General features: G+C 38.1%; 1 protein-coding gene across 1 annotated transcript in view; it reads left to right on the plus strand.

Moving 5' to 3' along the window:
• Positions 1 to 6,116, plus strand: part of LOC107086777 (insulin receptor substrate 2-like) — a 14,196-nt gene extending 8,080 nt beyond the window's left edge. Inside the window, exon 3 of the mRNA XM_015377948.1 lies at positions 3,011 to 6,116. Within this exon, the coding sequence (XP_015233434.1) occupies positions 3,011 to 3,015 (5 nt within the window). The 3' untranslated portion in view covers positions 3,016 to 6,116. The remainder of the gene's footprint in view (positions 1 to 3,010) is intronic.
• The last annotated feature ends 8,044 nt before the right edge of the window (positions 6,117 to 14,160 follow it).

Genomic DNA, 14,160 nt, shown 5'->3' on the forward strand with positions numbered 1-14,160 from the left:
CTAGTCATCTGTGTGCAGCTTTATCTTTTTTTTTTTTTCTTACCATTTAAAATAGTTAAAAATACTCCTTAAAGTGCAAGATTTAAAAAAAATATTAACAAATTAAAAGGATGGAAAAAGAAAAAGAAAGTGAATCAAATGTGACAGTGAATTAAAATATTTAAAATAATGAAATTCTGGTTATAACGTTTAATTGCAGCAGATGTTTTTTAGAGTACAGTTAGATGCATATTTTGATTTTTTTTTTTTTTTTCTGCATAGTTTGCAGAATTACACGTTGCAGTGACACCTAAATGTACCCATCAGCCTGATTGCCCTGTCCACCCCTGCTGTCAACCTATGCAAATCCACCAGATGTTAAATACTTTATTTACTCTCATGTAAGAGCAGCGTTTTTGCTGCTGGCATCTCAAAAGGCCAACCGTGCATTGAAGGGCGGGAATCCAGAAATGCTATGCTACATGATCTGTGCAGAACAAACGTACGCACGTAGCCTCAAAGGATATTCAGTCAGAGTTTCCAGGCAGCGTACATGTGTGTGTGTGTTTGTGATGGCCCAGGGAGGAGGAGAGGTGAGTGGGGGAGGTGGGCGCTAAACTAGGCCGGGATGTTCCAGACAGAAGCACTAACTGCGTGGCCAGCGTTCCCCACATTTAGCCGGCTACGGCTCCAGAGTAGATTACAGCCTCCGCAGGCGGGATTAGATAGTTGGGGTGGAGAGGGGGGGGCGATGAGGACAAGAGGCTTGGTCGTTGGTCAGCAGCTGGGGAATACGTAACCCAAGGTGCAAACATGCGCTGGCTGCGTTTCGTCATCGTAAGCGCACATCCCTTCATAAATGCATCAAATTGACAATTCAAAGGTATATCAGCAAATCAGAAAGGAGTGAATTCTGTCAGTAATTGGCCTTATATTAAATATCAATATCTTGGAAAATGAAATGACAACAATTATTATTAATAACAATAATTAGTCAATGTTCTTAATTTTAGCATATTTACCTGGTGGTAGATGAAAATATGGAACAAACTCCTGCAGAATGGACTTATTAATGTGCATGGCCTTATGTGCATAGGAGGGTCTATGATGCCGTTTTATTGCCTGTGACTGGGATGATGGCTTATTTTGCTGAATTTGACAGCATTATGAGTGTTGAATTTTCATAAACTTTTTGTTTTCAGTTTTCTTGTCATTAAACCGTTTTCTTTTTAAATCATATACACCTAAAAATGATGGGATTAAACTTCCCATCCTTTCCTGCAGAACATATTGGGAAATTTTGTCTCTCTTATAAGCAAGGAATTTTTATTATTATTTTGTTACAACCTGCTGGCTTCACATTTTCAAAATCTTAGTAAAAGAAGTTTAAAATTTAGAAACTGTATTTAAAAAAGACTGTTTTATTAATTCCTTCCTCTTTCTCTAGTTTCTCTAAACGAACAACTTTTCAGGAATAAGACAAGCCTCTTAATTTTTAATTTTTTTTAAACCACCCTTTCAAAATTGCAATTGGCCAAAATGCACCTCACTCTTCCACTTCTTCCAATAGCAGCACTTTTCCATTTGACCTTCTTTGCTCAGCCTCCAATCGCATGCGAGCGAACCCTGCGTGAACATCTGTTAAACACAACCAGAGTTCCTGTCCGTGCGCTTCATATCACAGATGCTGCAGCTTGCTGCCCGGCCTCCTGCGCTCGGCGTGTATCCATGGCAACAAGAGCAGCACAGCGACAGGAGAACCCCCCCGCTCACACATATACACTCTCTGCCCCAGCCCCCACCGCTCTGCATCCCAGATTATGTAATTACACGAGCGTTGCAGAACAGCCGCCTTGTCCAACACACGACGACGTATATAAACATAACTGTCCTTCAAGAGCCTTCCAGGGGCAGCAGCTGGTGCTTTAGCTTTTAAACATCACCTTTATTCTTGTTTTCCACAAATGAATGTGTAAAACACTTCCTGTCAGGAGGAATAAATATCCCTGTCAATATGCATACACCCAGATGGATGCAGATAAGTGCAATAAACAAGGAGAGCAGAACTTCCTGTTCTGGATATTTAAGCAAAATGTGACGTTTGTTGGTGTTTTTTTTTCTTTTTTTTTCTGTGGCAGGAAAAACAATCCTCTGACTCTGTGAATGGGTTCACACTGTACAGTACAAAAAGCAACACGGTGTTCCCTCGATGCTCTTACGTCTGCTGTCTCAGAGGTCTGCTTAATTGGCGCCAGTGTTGTTTGTGAGAGCGTAGTCAAAGAACAAACATGGGTTGAGACGGACAAAAAAACAACAATGATGCATGATAAAGCAAGATTTACAATAATTTACATTATGTATCATAATCCTATCTGTAATGTTGTTTATTGTTCGGCTTTTAAGTCGGGTATTTATGCAAAAATGTATCAATAAAATGGGTAAATAGATCTGTTTTTAAGCTTATTTGGCTAAGAAATATTATTTTTAAGTAATCGTACTATTTGATGAAAACAAACGAATGCTAAAACCCCTCAGTTAACATGATCTACTCTTATTAAATTTAAATAATCCCATTCTAAGTAATTAAAAAAGCTGAAAAACAAAACAGCTCTGGCATCTCAATAAAAATTTTAACTGCAAGAAAGATTATGATGCAAAAGAAATGTGGTTTTTCAACTTTATTACCTTGATTGGACCTAAATCTTAAGTATGGGATTTAATCATTTCATGATTTTTGAAAGCTCTTTTTTAATAACTGCCAGTGCATTTCAAAACCCAAACATTTTGTGAGAAAAACATTTTTTTTGTGTGTGTGCTTTTAAGCAACGTAAAGGTGTAGTTATCTCAGACATTTACCAGGAAAGCTCAGCAACGGGTGGGGGAGGGACATCACTAACAGCAACCTGAAGTTTCCGGTGTTATACCGTATTTTCTGTTATATTAACAAGACATTTATTGTAGATTTGTCTTTTTGAAAATGTTAAATGTTTATTTCTGAACTTTTTCTCCTTTTTTCTGTCATCTCTTGCAGACTGAAGGACGTGGCTCGTCCTCGGATTTGGTGTCTTGACCTGCTGCTCGAAACAAAAACAAGCAAACAAAGAAAAAAAGACTTTGCCCTTCCGCCGGGGCTCTGTGACCCGAAAAGACTGTGTAGACCTATTATCATCGCAAGCCGCCAGCTAGCACGCACCCAAGAAAAAAAAGAAAAACAGGTCACCATCCTATATATGTAGTGTATCTGAAGGCAGTGCAGGTGTTTGTGTGTGTTGGTACTTCTCCTGCACTTTGAGAGGCCATTTCTCCTGTGACCTAAATAGTGGCACAAGCACAGAGGCAACGATAGTCAGACAATAACAAATCTCTAATGGTACCCAGATACCATTATTTACTTGAGGGTAGCTTAACGTCAGTGTGCAAGTGTTTGTATCTGAGACGCAGTACGAGCAACAAGTGTGTCAGTGAACCATTCAAACATGCTGTAGGGATGGAATACCAAGGTACACTGAGTAAATACAAATATTTATATATAAGATATACATTAGACGTTTTATTTATTTTTGGATGATGAATGTCTGATAAGACCTACGAAATGCCTTAATGTGTATACTTTCCTTATGTTTTCTTTGAAATAAGAGATAGATATATTAGGGTATATTTGTTTAGACCTACATCTCTATATTGTTATCTTGTGAAAAGCAAAGTGCATAGTTTACCATTAAATATATATTATTTCTGAAATGTACAGAACCAGTTTGGCTGCTTGATATCGGATTTATTCTATTAATATTAATATTAAAAGTATTTTCTTAAATAATTTTATTCATTCAAACCCATTTTATTTTTTTGGTCCGGATAGAAAAAGAAAACTATTTCTAAATAATAATAATGTTATGCATGTCTTTGTTACTTAGCTCAGACCCTAAAAAGAAAAAAAAAAAAACACCAGGCACTGAACCTCTCACAGTTCCTCAGTCACTTGAGCCTGAAAACCTCAAACACTCCTACCTTCAAACCAAAGGCTTGTTGTTCTGACTGACACAGGCCACCCTGCTGTGATATCATTTGACTGTACAACTGTAAAGTTGAGATGATAAAGGAGGGGTTGAGCCAATGCAAACTGAACATTGCGAAATGTTGGGGGCACAGTTGAGAACGTATCTGTGATTAAGACAAAGAAAAATACATAACTTAAAAAATACAGTAGCATCTGACACAATTGTGGAGTTTCAAAAAGGATCCTAAATCACTGCTATATTCTAGAGTAAATGATTTTTCTAGATGTTTTAGACGGGATCGATAGAAGTGAAAAATAAATATTATCACCAAACAGCGATAACAATGATGACGCATAGCTAAAAGGTGCGAGCCATTTTACAGTCCCCAATATTTGGTGGTTCCTTGGTGGTTTTGTAACCCAAAAAATTGACAAAAAAGACATTTCCAGTAACGCTTAATTTTGTACCCACATCAAGGAAAACCAATAGATACTTTGACAAATGATTATTTAAAAGTAAATTATGATGGTCAGTTACTTTAAAGGGAATTCTAAAAAGAAGTCTGGTTAACAATTGCCGCAGGATGTGATAGAAAATCGACAAAAATCATGAAAAATTAACAATAAACATACTTTAAACTGAGGGAGTTTGGGATAAAAATGGCAATAAGTGCAAATTAAACCGATTCTCTAATATTACCAAATGTTAGCTAACGGCTGTCACAAAACCCAGGATTTTAACGAAATAAACTTAAGGTTTTCTTTCTTATAACCCACATATTATAAATAATTAAATGTCTTTTTATGGTACAAAATGTAAAGGGCAACCAATGGGTACAAAATTAGGTAGAAAATGGCCGAATTATTTGGAGCCTTCTCTGACATTAGCAGTCGTTAGCTAAAAGCTTTCAACGCAAATTCTGGACTGTAATGAAATGAGCTCAGTTTCTCGCTAATAAACTATTAAATAGTTTAATAATATATCTCAAGTGAAAACTTTAAGCATATGGGTGAATGCTGACATGTAGCATTACTGCCTCAGTACACTGCTGTATATCATCGCAACTTTGCTAACAATAGCTGAAGTTAGCTGCTAGCTGCTAGGTTGTACTAGTAACGGTGAAAACTATGTCATCAAACAATGAGTGGCGTATAAGATGGTTGAGATTTCATTCAGTTACAGAAAAAACAAAACCGATAAACGCAGAATGTCAAATTAAGGATCCTCCAAAATGGCTGCGGGGGTTTTCAAAAACACTTTATCTTGACATTTATTGAGACGTCTGTCTTTAAGCAACATCTGTGCCGACCCCAACTGGCTCCAAACCCCTTAGGTGTAGATTGTAAAACTTTTACATGTGTGAATGTATGATTTTTGCGGGACTACCGCAGATTTTAAAGGGTTTTGAAAGTGTTAAATAATATTGGAGCTGTACCAAGCTAACTTATGGTATCTATTTATCTTTTAAAATGTTCTTTTAACTGTATATATATATATATATATATTATGTAAATAGAGAAGAGTTTACCTAAAAATATTGTATACAGAGAGTTCTTAGATTTGACTTCGGTTGCAATTATATTCGTGTGTAAAGAATTTGGCTACAGATTTTTAACGGGGAGGGTGTCGCTTTGGGGCTGTACAGTGTATTTTATGCTTTTTCTCCCTCACTCTATTGAATATATATAAAACAACAAAAATAATCTTGGTTTATTTTATTATAGAGATCTATTTGCCTTGTTGACACACTTTACCTAATGGCATATATGCAATAGTGACATGAATCAAAAATAGTTTACAACTTTGGAACCAAATGTAACATTGCATTGATCTTCTTTTCCATTAAACGGGGGCTTTTTTGCACCTTTGTATATTTTGTTTTTCTGCCAAGTGTTTTTCATTGCTGGGAAATTTTGTTCATGACATGTCTGAAAGCAATTTCCCCATTTCTGTGTCTGAACGGATTGTTCTTTACTTTGACTCGGTCTGAATGTGCTGTCTTCCGTTGTACATAGTTCGATATACTGTTTATTGTGATGCTCACGAGATAAATATGATTTATAAATTCTGGTAGACGAGTATTGCTTTTGTCTGTATTAATTATGAATAGCTACCAACATAAATGAAATAAATTATTGAAAGAGTTACTGCTTTGTCTTGGTTTTTGTCTCAAGTTACAGTGTGTTGTGCAACGCTGACTCCTCTTTCATGTAAATGGGTTGGCACCGAGTCAAATCACTTCCCGTACACACAGAGGATATCCTGTCTCTGTCTCTAAAATAATTTATCTTTGCCAGTTTAGAAATCAGGAAGCTTATAGTGAGCTAATGACTTCCTATCAGGCCATAGTTTTTCAAAAGATCACATAATCTGAGCATAAAGTACAAGAACATTTCCGCTTAAGAAGCAACCAATTACAGAAGTATCTCATGTCTTGCATATTTCTTCTGTTTTTGTCCTGTATTTACAACTACAAGTTTAAGATTAAGTAGATTTTAATATCAGATTAAAAAAAAAGCACTAGCTCTCCTAAACCAACTAATTTCAAGTTTTTCCTGATTGGAGGGTTTAGAGCATCAAATAATTTACTGAATCACAGTTAATTGACAATTAACCGAAGAGGTTTTACTAACCCCTTACTAACTAACTTTAAATGCAGAAGTAACATTCTCCAATGTTTGATCACTAAACTTCAATTGCAATTATATATTTTGCTCTTTTTGAACCGAATAAATAAAATCTGTATTAGAAAACTATCATTTCCTGATATATTTTGCTTCATGATCAAAAATATATGGATGAATAGTTCTTTGCACGGCGCTGTACATTGTATGACAAACAAAAGCATTCGGCAGGGGGCTTCCTCCAGCTGTATTAATTAGCAGTGTGACACAGTTATAGAGGCTCTGCTCTGCTACCGGGCAGAAACAAGCCTTACATAAAAACCCAGCATCACACAGTCAGTAAGAACACAGTGTTCCGCAGTCTTCTCTGCACAAATTACATCCTGCAAAGGAAAAAGCAAACCAAAAATGTGAATAAAAAAATAATTATTTCTTCCTTTCTTCACCATGCAATTAAATAAGACTATACAGTATGCTGGGTGTGTGAATTTCCTCCTTAGGACGTGAGCTGGAAGCTTCATCCTCAACTAAATAGTGAGAGTTCTTCTAGATTTTTGGAGACTTTATAAATTTACATCTTTTAATCCGGCAGTGCAGGTGCTGCTTCCTAATGGAGATCCTATTTGTTCCGTTAAAACCCCACAATTAACACAGTAAGAAGCTGAAAGTGGATTTGGTTATTTCATTACTACTAAAAACCTGTTTCCATTGGATTTTAACCAACAGTTCACCACCAGTAAAGTTGTGTGATATTGTTCTTTTTTATGCTATGGAACTGATTTACCCATTGCATTTAAATTAAGAGCATTATGTGTGTTACTGTGAGTAGAATAAAAGTACGTCAGGGGCTTGGTTCTTTTGGCACCCTAGCCTAACCCCTGTGCTCCACTGGGCCACCCTGCCAGCTTGCTTCTTTCCCCTGCTGAGGCTCCTCAGGGGATTGGGAGTCACTGGCCCCATTATTTCTCCCTGAATCAGCCTAAGGAGGGTTTCAGCTAGGCTCAACAAACTCCATGGTGCAGCAGCATGCAGAGCGAAGCTGTGACCCACTTACAGTAGCGTGCCTTGGCTGCATGCAGAGGAAAAGACCAAGAGCGCTGCACAGATTATCCCCTTGAAAATATAACATACTGACATATATAGTAAAAATACTGGCAAATGTGTCTAATAAAAACATCCTTTATTATTACAGTTTTAAAGAGCTTTAATGGTGCATATGATCATTTCTGTTTTTAATCGTCATATATACTTTATCATATGACTATTTTTGATAAATGTTTTTACATGGATACCCCATTAAATATGCAGTTCTTTAAAAATTTTGATAATTTTCTCTTATGTTTTTGCATATGCATTCAGCTCCAAAAACTATGTGAGATGCTGATCCTGTCTCTGAAATCACTCCCCCTCCTCACTTTCACATGTCAGTCTTTTGCTTATACAGTCCTTTCAAGTCATTCACAGCATTTTATTAAGATGGAGTTTTGATATTTCTTTTTTTTTATATATCTTAGCCAGTCCTTGTTGGATTACCTGGTATGTTTGGGGTCACTGTTATGATGTAGAGACTTGTTCTGCTTCAGCTTGTGTTTATATATTTTTATTTTAGTCTTTTTTTGCTGCTAAAAGCAGCTCCAAACCAGGATTTTTTCGCTTATATGTGTCACATTTGGTACAATCTAGGTTGTTGTATTAGTTTTAATGCCCAGCATGTCCTCTATTCTGGTTCCAAGTAATAACATTTTAAACACAGCCATCCAAAAACACATTATTTTGTTCTCTCAGGTAAACTTTTAGTCTTTTCTATATAACATCTCGCATAGCAACAGTTTCCTTTCAGCAGATCTGCATGCAAGTTTAACTTGTGGCATCTCTTTATGATTATAGAGAGAACCCAGTGATAGGAAAAGTCTGCTGTTGGTCTCTTTTCCTCATTTGCAGGGTTTTGTATGGCCATACCTGTGGATCCTGGCAACTTTCCTTTAATATCCTCATAAGAGACTAGTTTCAGTAAAGTTGAAAGGCAAATTCAAAATAATTTTACACCTCTTTTACATTTGTAAGGTCCTCAAACCCTCTGTCTAAAAGCTCGTTCAACTCTTGCAAACTCACCAGAGAGCCAGGATCACACCACAGTCTTACCCTGAGCCCTGCATGTGACCTTAACTATTTTAAGTGGATAAATAAATCTGGGGGTGCCCTAACAAAGCCACATTTTTTTGCACTTATGACCCTATTTGGTAATCAATACAAAAGTTTCTAAATGTTTGGAGCGTTTCTCTGACATTTTTGAGGAGATCTGGCTTCCTCAGAGTGATTTCATCATGTTTCATTCCTTTCCTTCACATTTTCATTCTAAGCAGTCACGTGCAGTAGGTCTATTCGGACTTTGTTGTTAATGCTGATATATTTTTACCCTTTTTTTTCTCCAAATCAAGGCATTTTCTTATATTACGTTTGACTTCATCATACAGGCATTTTCCCCATCCTAACTAAAAAAACAAACCACATGCACATAGTTGTCTTAGAGGAACCCCGTGTATAAAAGTGGAAAGTTCTCCTTTTGCTCTCCTGTCTTGCTAATACCATGGCATTCGGACTCCCTATGCTTGGACAGCATGTGGAGAGCAGGTCTTTCCCACTGTTTATAGACTCTCCTGCTGCTGTTTACCGAGCTGGCAGCCGGGTGGAAGAGTCCAGCCTCCCAGTCTGCATGCTGCCTCATCGTCTGACGCTCACAAACATGTTTTGCAACGGAAATTCTCGGGGAAAACAGTGCTGTCAAAGAGCCAGCAATGAGTCGGCTGGTCTTTTTCTGTGACACGTTTTAATGCTGTGGTATAGAGGAATTTAAAAATAAAAAGACATGATTATGCGTCTACTTTTTTACTGCAATTTAGTAAAAATATAATCAGTATTTCTCCAATTCTAATCTTAAAAGCATCTTTCCTGCAACATTTAGTTGTATTTATGATAGAATTAAATTCAGTTTATTTATATAGCGCCAATTCACAACACATGTCATCTCAAGGCACTTTACAGAGAGATGAAACAGTCAGATTGATTCAAATTTTTTTTTATCTAAGGAAAACCAGCTGATTGCATCGATTCATTGACTCAAAGGCAATCCCTCACAGTAAGCATGCTTGTAGTGACAGTGGAGAGGAAAAACTCCCTTTTAACAGGAAGAAACCTCCAGCAGAATGAGGCACAGTGGTAGCAGCCACCTGCTGAGGCCGACTGGGGTTCAAGGAGAGAAAAGCTTAAATAGACATAGATCAAATGATTGGTTCATTACCAAACTTGCTGACATACTAATTTGGCTTTTTGATTCATATGAGAATATACAGAAATCTGTTAAAAGTTGCAGGACTTGGCTTTTAGGGAGTGGGTTTGCAGACTGCTGTGGAACAAATGGCAACTGACAGAGACAGAACCCATAAAAGCTGTTCTGATCTGATTTATATCAAGAAAAAACAGCTTTTTCGTTGCGAATTCTGTGATCATAAATCCTGTGCTCAAAAAGAGCATCCAGTAAAAATCCACGTCAAATACTTTACTCTCTAATATTTGATCTCATGTGTTTGAAAACACGGCTTTTTGAGAATCTTTGCCTTAAGTCTTTTATCACCATCCAGCACATGACACGCAAGGTGAGCTTAGATGTTATGGTGAGTCTGGTGTGCACATAGTCATGCACATAAATCCGGGGGGATTATCTATGCTTCCATCTGTGTTTCTGACCTTTAATGTCCAAACACGAACATTCAAAGACATATTGAGCTACAAAAGGGGGTATCAAAATGCTGCTGCTTTGCAAATACATGCTTATCATACATATATATATTTCATTTTTTTGTATAGGTTTATCTGATTTGAATGAGAAGCAGTTGGTGATATGATAAACATGATAACAAACCTATAGTAGGGTAAAAACTCAGCTATCTTTTACTATGTTATGTGTTTTTATTCTTATTATTGTTGATTTCCCAGCTCCCTGTCATATTTTTCTAATAATTTTTTAATATACAACATTATATGTTTATTTATGTATTTGCCTCCTGTGCTGCTAAAACAAATTGTCCCTGATGGGATTAATAAAGTGGTCTAAATCTAAATTAGAAATTGATGTCCACAATAAAACCGTAACAACAACAAAAAGGGGATTTATGTATTTAACTAAAAATAATATCAGAATAGCAAAATTAAGTACAACAATTAACATATATGGATCAGGGCATCTTTAAAACCAGCTTACAGTTTTTTGTCATTTAAGGCCACATTTTATGTAAATCAAAAATGCTGCTGTTCTAGTACTAAATGAATTATTGTTGGCATTTGTAAATATTAATCTTTTTGAGGTCTGATTTATAATAAAGCTACATTATAAGTTTTATTTGTAATTAAATCTGTGATGCAAGTTAAACTCTGGTGCAAGTGGGAACAATTTTGTATCAATTATCCATGAACTCTCAGAAGGTGCATTCATACTGTATGTAATTGCAGCATTTGAAAGGAGTGATTTACATGTAATTTGACAGTAAAGGCACGTTCAGGAGCAAATTAATCGTCAGGGAGGCAAAAGACATGTTTTAAGCAAAGCTATGGTGCAGATTGGGTGATTAGAGGGATGCTTCATAAAATCTGAGGCTAGATGTGGTTGTGATGTATGGTGATGGAGCCATGTGGAGGCTGAGCTTTTTTCAGTCAAAAACTCATGGGGTGTGATGCTTCCCTCTGCCGCGGTACTTAAGTAAGCAAATCTACAGCTCGAGGTAAACATCCAGCTACAGGTGGTGGTTCTACCTGAACTGGGATTGGATCTGGCGGGCCAGTGATCCTGGCGTCACTGTTGTTCTGCTCTCTATGTTAGTAAAGCGCCGTGCCTCACTCTTTTAACTTGAGGTCCACCAAGATCAGTTGATCAGACAACAGGAAGTGGCCTGCAGATAGATGCTCGTGCGGTGAAGCAAGCTGGGCAAAATTTCGGCATGCGACTAATGACAGGCAACCCATGTGGATAATTCGCCCTGTTCACTCCATGTGAATTAAATATCCAAATATCCACACATCGTTGGCTGGACCCTATAGGATTACAGTCAAAACACCATAATGCCAATTCCAGGGCAGCAAATGGCAATAATGTCAACATTTACTGAAGTAAACTTGAAAAGAGAAAATCCAGGACATGGCTAAAAATGTGCCAGTCTACTCACTCTAACTGACCAGCTCTGGGTTTTTTGATGAAACTTTTCATCACTTCCCCTCCATCAGTAACCATTTCATTCTACATTAAAAGTAGATTAAAACAGGAATATTTATTTAAACCATCCCACCCTGAGTCAAGGCTTTGCAGAATCACCTTTAGCTTCAGACAAGCACTTCTTGACTTTATCGTACCTCAACACAGAGTTCATTTCACTCAGCTTTCTAAAATATCAGTGTGGGGATTGTTTTTCTGTTATCTGCAGGGTCCCGAGGCTAAGTTCTGCCCGTGGCTAAGGTGTCTGGTTCCCAGCGAAAGCTAGAATCTGACTTTTCCTGACCTTTAGTCCAAAAGCTTGTTTACCTGTGGAGTGGAATGTGGAATTATGTAAGGCTTAATCTATCAGAGAGTACACATCCCTCTGTTACCCCGGCCACAGGACAACATCCACACACTAAAACACACGTCGACACTGACTCATAAACAGAAAAACAGCTCAATAGTATTACCACTCGGCTTGCATGTCAGCTTTACAAAAAAACAATGGTCAAATAAAGTAGAATAACAGCTAAGTTTTATTTCACAAATACAAACACTGCACCCACGTGTTTTATAGTTTAACACCAACTTTAGGCCATGCTTCCAAATGCATGTGCTTTTATGACAGACAAATGAGGTTTTATTGTCACACAACAAAGATAAAGGTCCACTAAGCTTACATTTGATGGACACACGCAGTGGAAACACACACAGTCTGAGCCTGCGTGTATTCCTAGTCCCCATATATGGACATTTCCTGCTTTATTTTCCAAGTGTTCCCTACTGACATCTTTCTGTTACACATCATGTGTTATTGATGTGTTTTTCCAATCAATATTCCTTTCCAAAGCTTTCTCTGCCATTAAATCAAATGACCATTGCATTGAATTTTGACAGTTTTAAACCCATAGAAACCAAAATATATAAGGTGCTGTTATAATCATGAAACATTACATAGAACTTATCATATCTCAAAATAAAAACATAATAAACCTATTCCAATATAAACTACTAGAGTCATAATCTTGGTCATTCCATTCACCTGTCTAACTCTGCCCGGTTGCTCATTACTGCTCCTCTGATCCACCTGCTCCTGCCTCTATTTATGGTACATGCATCGAGCGGTTAGGGCCAGATTATCTTGTTCTCTTTCTCAGGGGCCAGTGGAGAGTGTTGGGATCCAGAGGCTTGCCCACCAGAGGGCGCCGAGGATCCCTTCCTGATTGTCTGTTCACCAGTTTGGTTCTGGAGATCCACCTTTCTCCAGCAGAGAGCGCCCTGGGTCTCCTGAGAGGAAGCCACCTACACACCTGCGGCTCATCCACCTGATTAGGAGACCAGCTTTATAAGCAGCAGCCAGACCTTTCTTCGGCGCCAGAGTGTTGACCAGTTTTGGTTAGCGGAACTTGAGCCACAGGTTGATTTTAGAATCTCTGCCTGCTCTATAGAGCAACCTGATCCTAACCAGTCTTTGTCTTCTCTGCTCTTAGGTAACCTGATCTAAGTCTGTAGCTCTGGAGGAGCTCATGTCTGGAATCCTGCCTGTCTGCTCAGAGAAGCCAAGCCAGAAGATCCCCAGTCTGAATCTTCTAGTTAGTTCTCAAGGGAGAACTAGGGGAAGAACTCAAGGTCTGAACCTCGCTAGCCTGAAGCTAATCTCTGCCACTGCTAAAGCTCTCTGCTGAATCCTCTGTCTCTGGACCCAACTGGTTCCCTCTCCACCACTCAGTCTGAACCTCAGCAGGTATAAATCTGAATCAAGACTCAGTCACGACTTAACTAATACCTGGCTAACCAATACACCCCTCTCTGCAGATTCTCTGTGAAACCAGTCCCCGACCAGTACCAGAACCAGTTCTACTGTTTACCTGTTTGTGTGCAAATTTCTTTATTAAACTGTTTAACTTTTACCCCTGACTCCGTGGTGTGTTCTGCATGTGGGTTTACTCTGAACGCCATCATGACAGAGAGAAGGTTTTAGCATACCATAGTGTTTCTGATTACTTGATCCTGACCTGTTCTGCCTCTCAGCAACTGACGTGGCTTCGGACTCCTGGATCTCTGAGTCTTCCTGTTCTGATCTGTTTCCCTGACCTGGCTTCAGAGTCCTGCATGTTCTGCAGTATTTGGGACACTCTCGGAGTTGCCTCCCGCATTTTGTTGGTAGCCCACCAGCTGGATCCTACCTCATTCTCTTACATGCCGATGGACTGAACTATTAAACAGGTTAGTGACTCACTTTCTTAATCTTCCTTCATTAGATTTACATTTTCATTAACCCGTGTTTCCTTTTAAAAGAGTTTCCAGTGGCCAT

Source organism: Cyprinodon variegatus, unplaced genomic scaffold (genome assembly GCF_000732505.1).
Source record: "Cyprinodon variegatus isolate N-32 unplaced genomic scaffold, C_variegatus-1.0 Scaffold9, whole genome shotgun sequence".
In the NCBI taxonomy this organism is placed as follows: domain Eukaryota; kingdom Metazoa; phylum Chordata; class Actinopteri; order Cyprinodontiformes; family Cyprinodontidae; genus Cyprinodon; species Cyprinodon variegatus.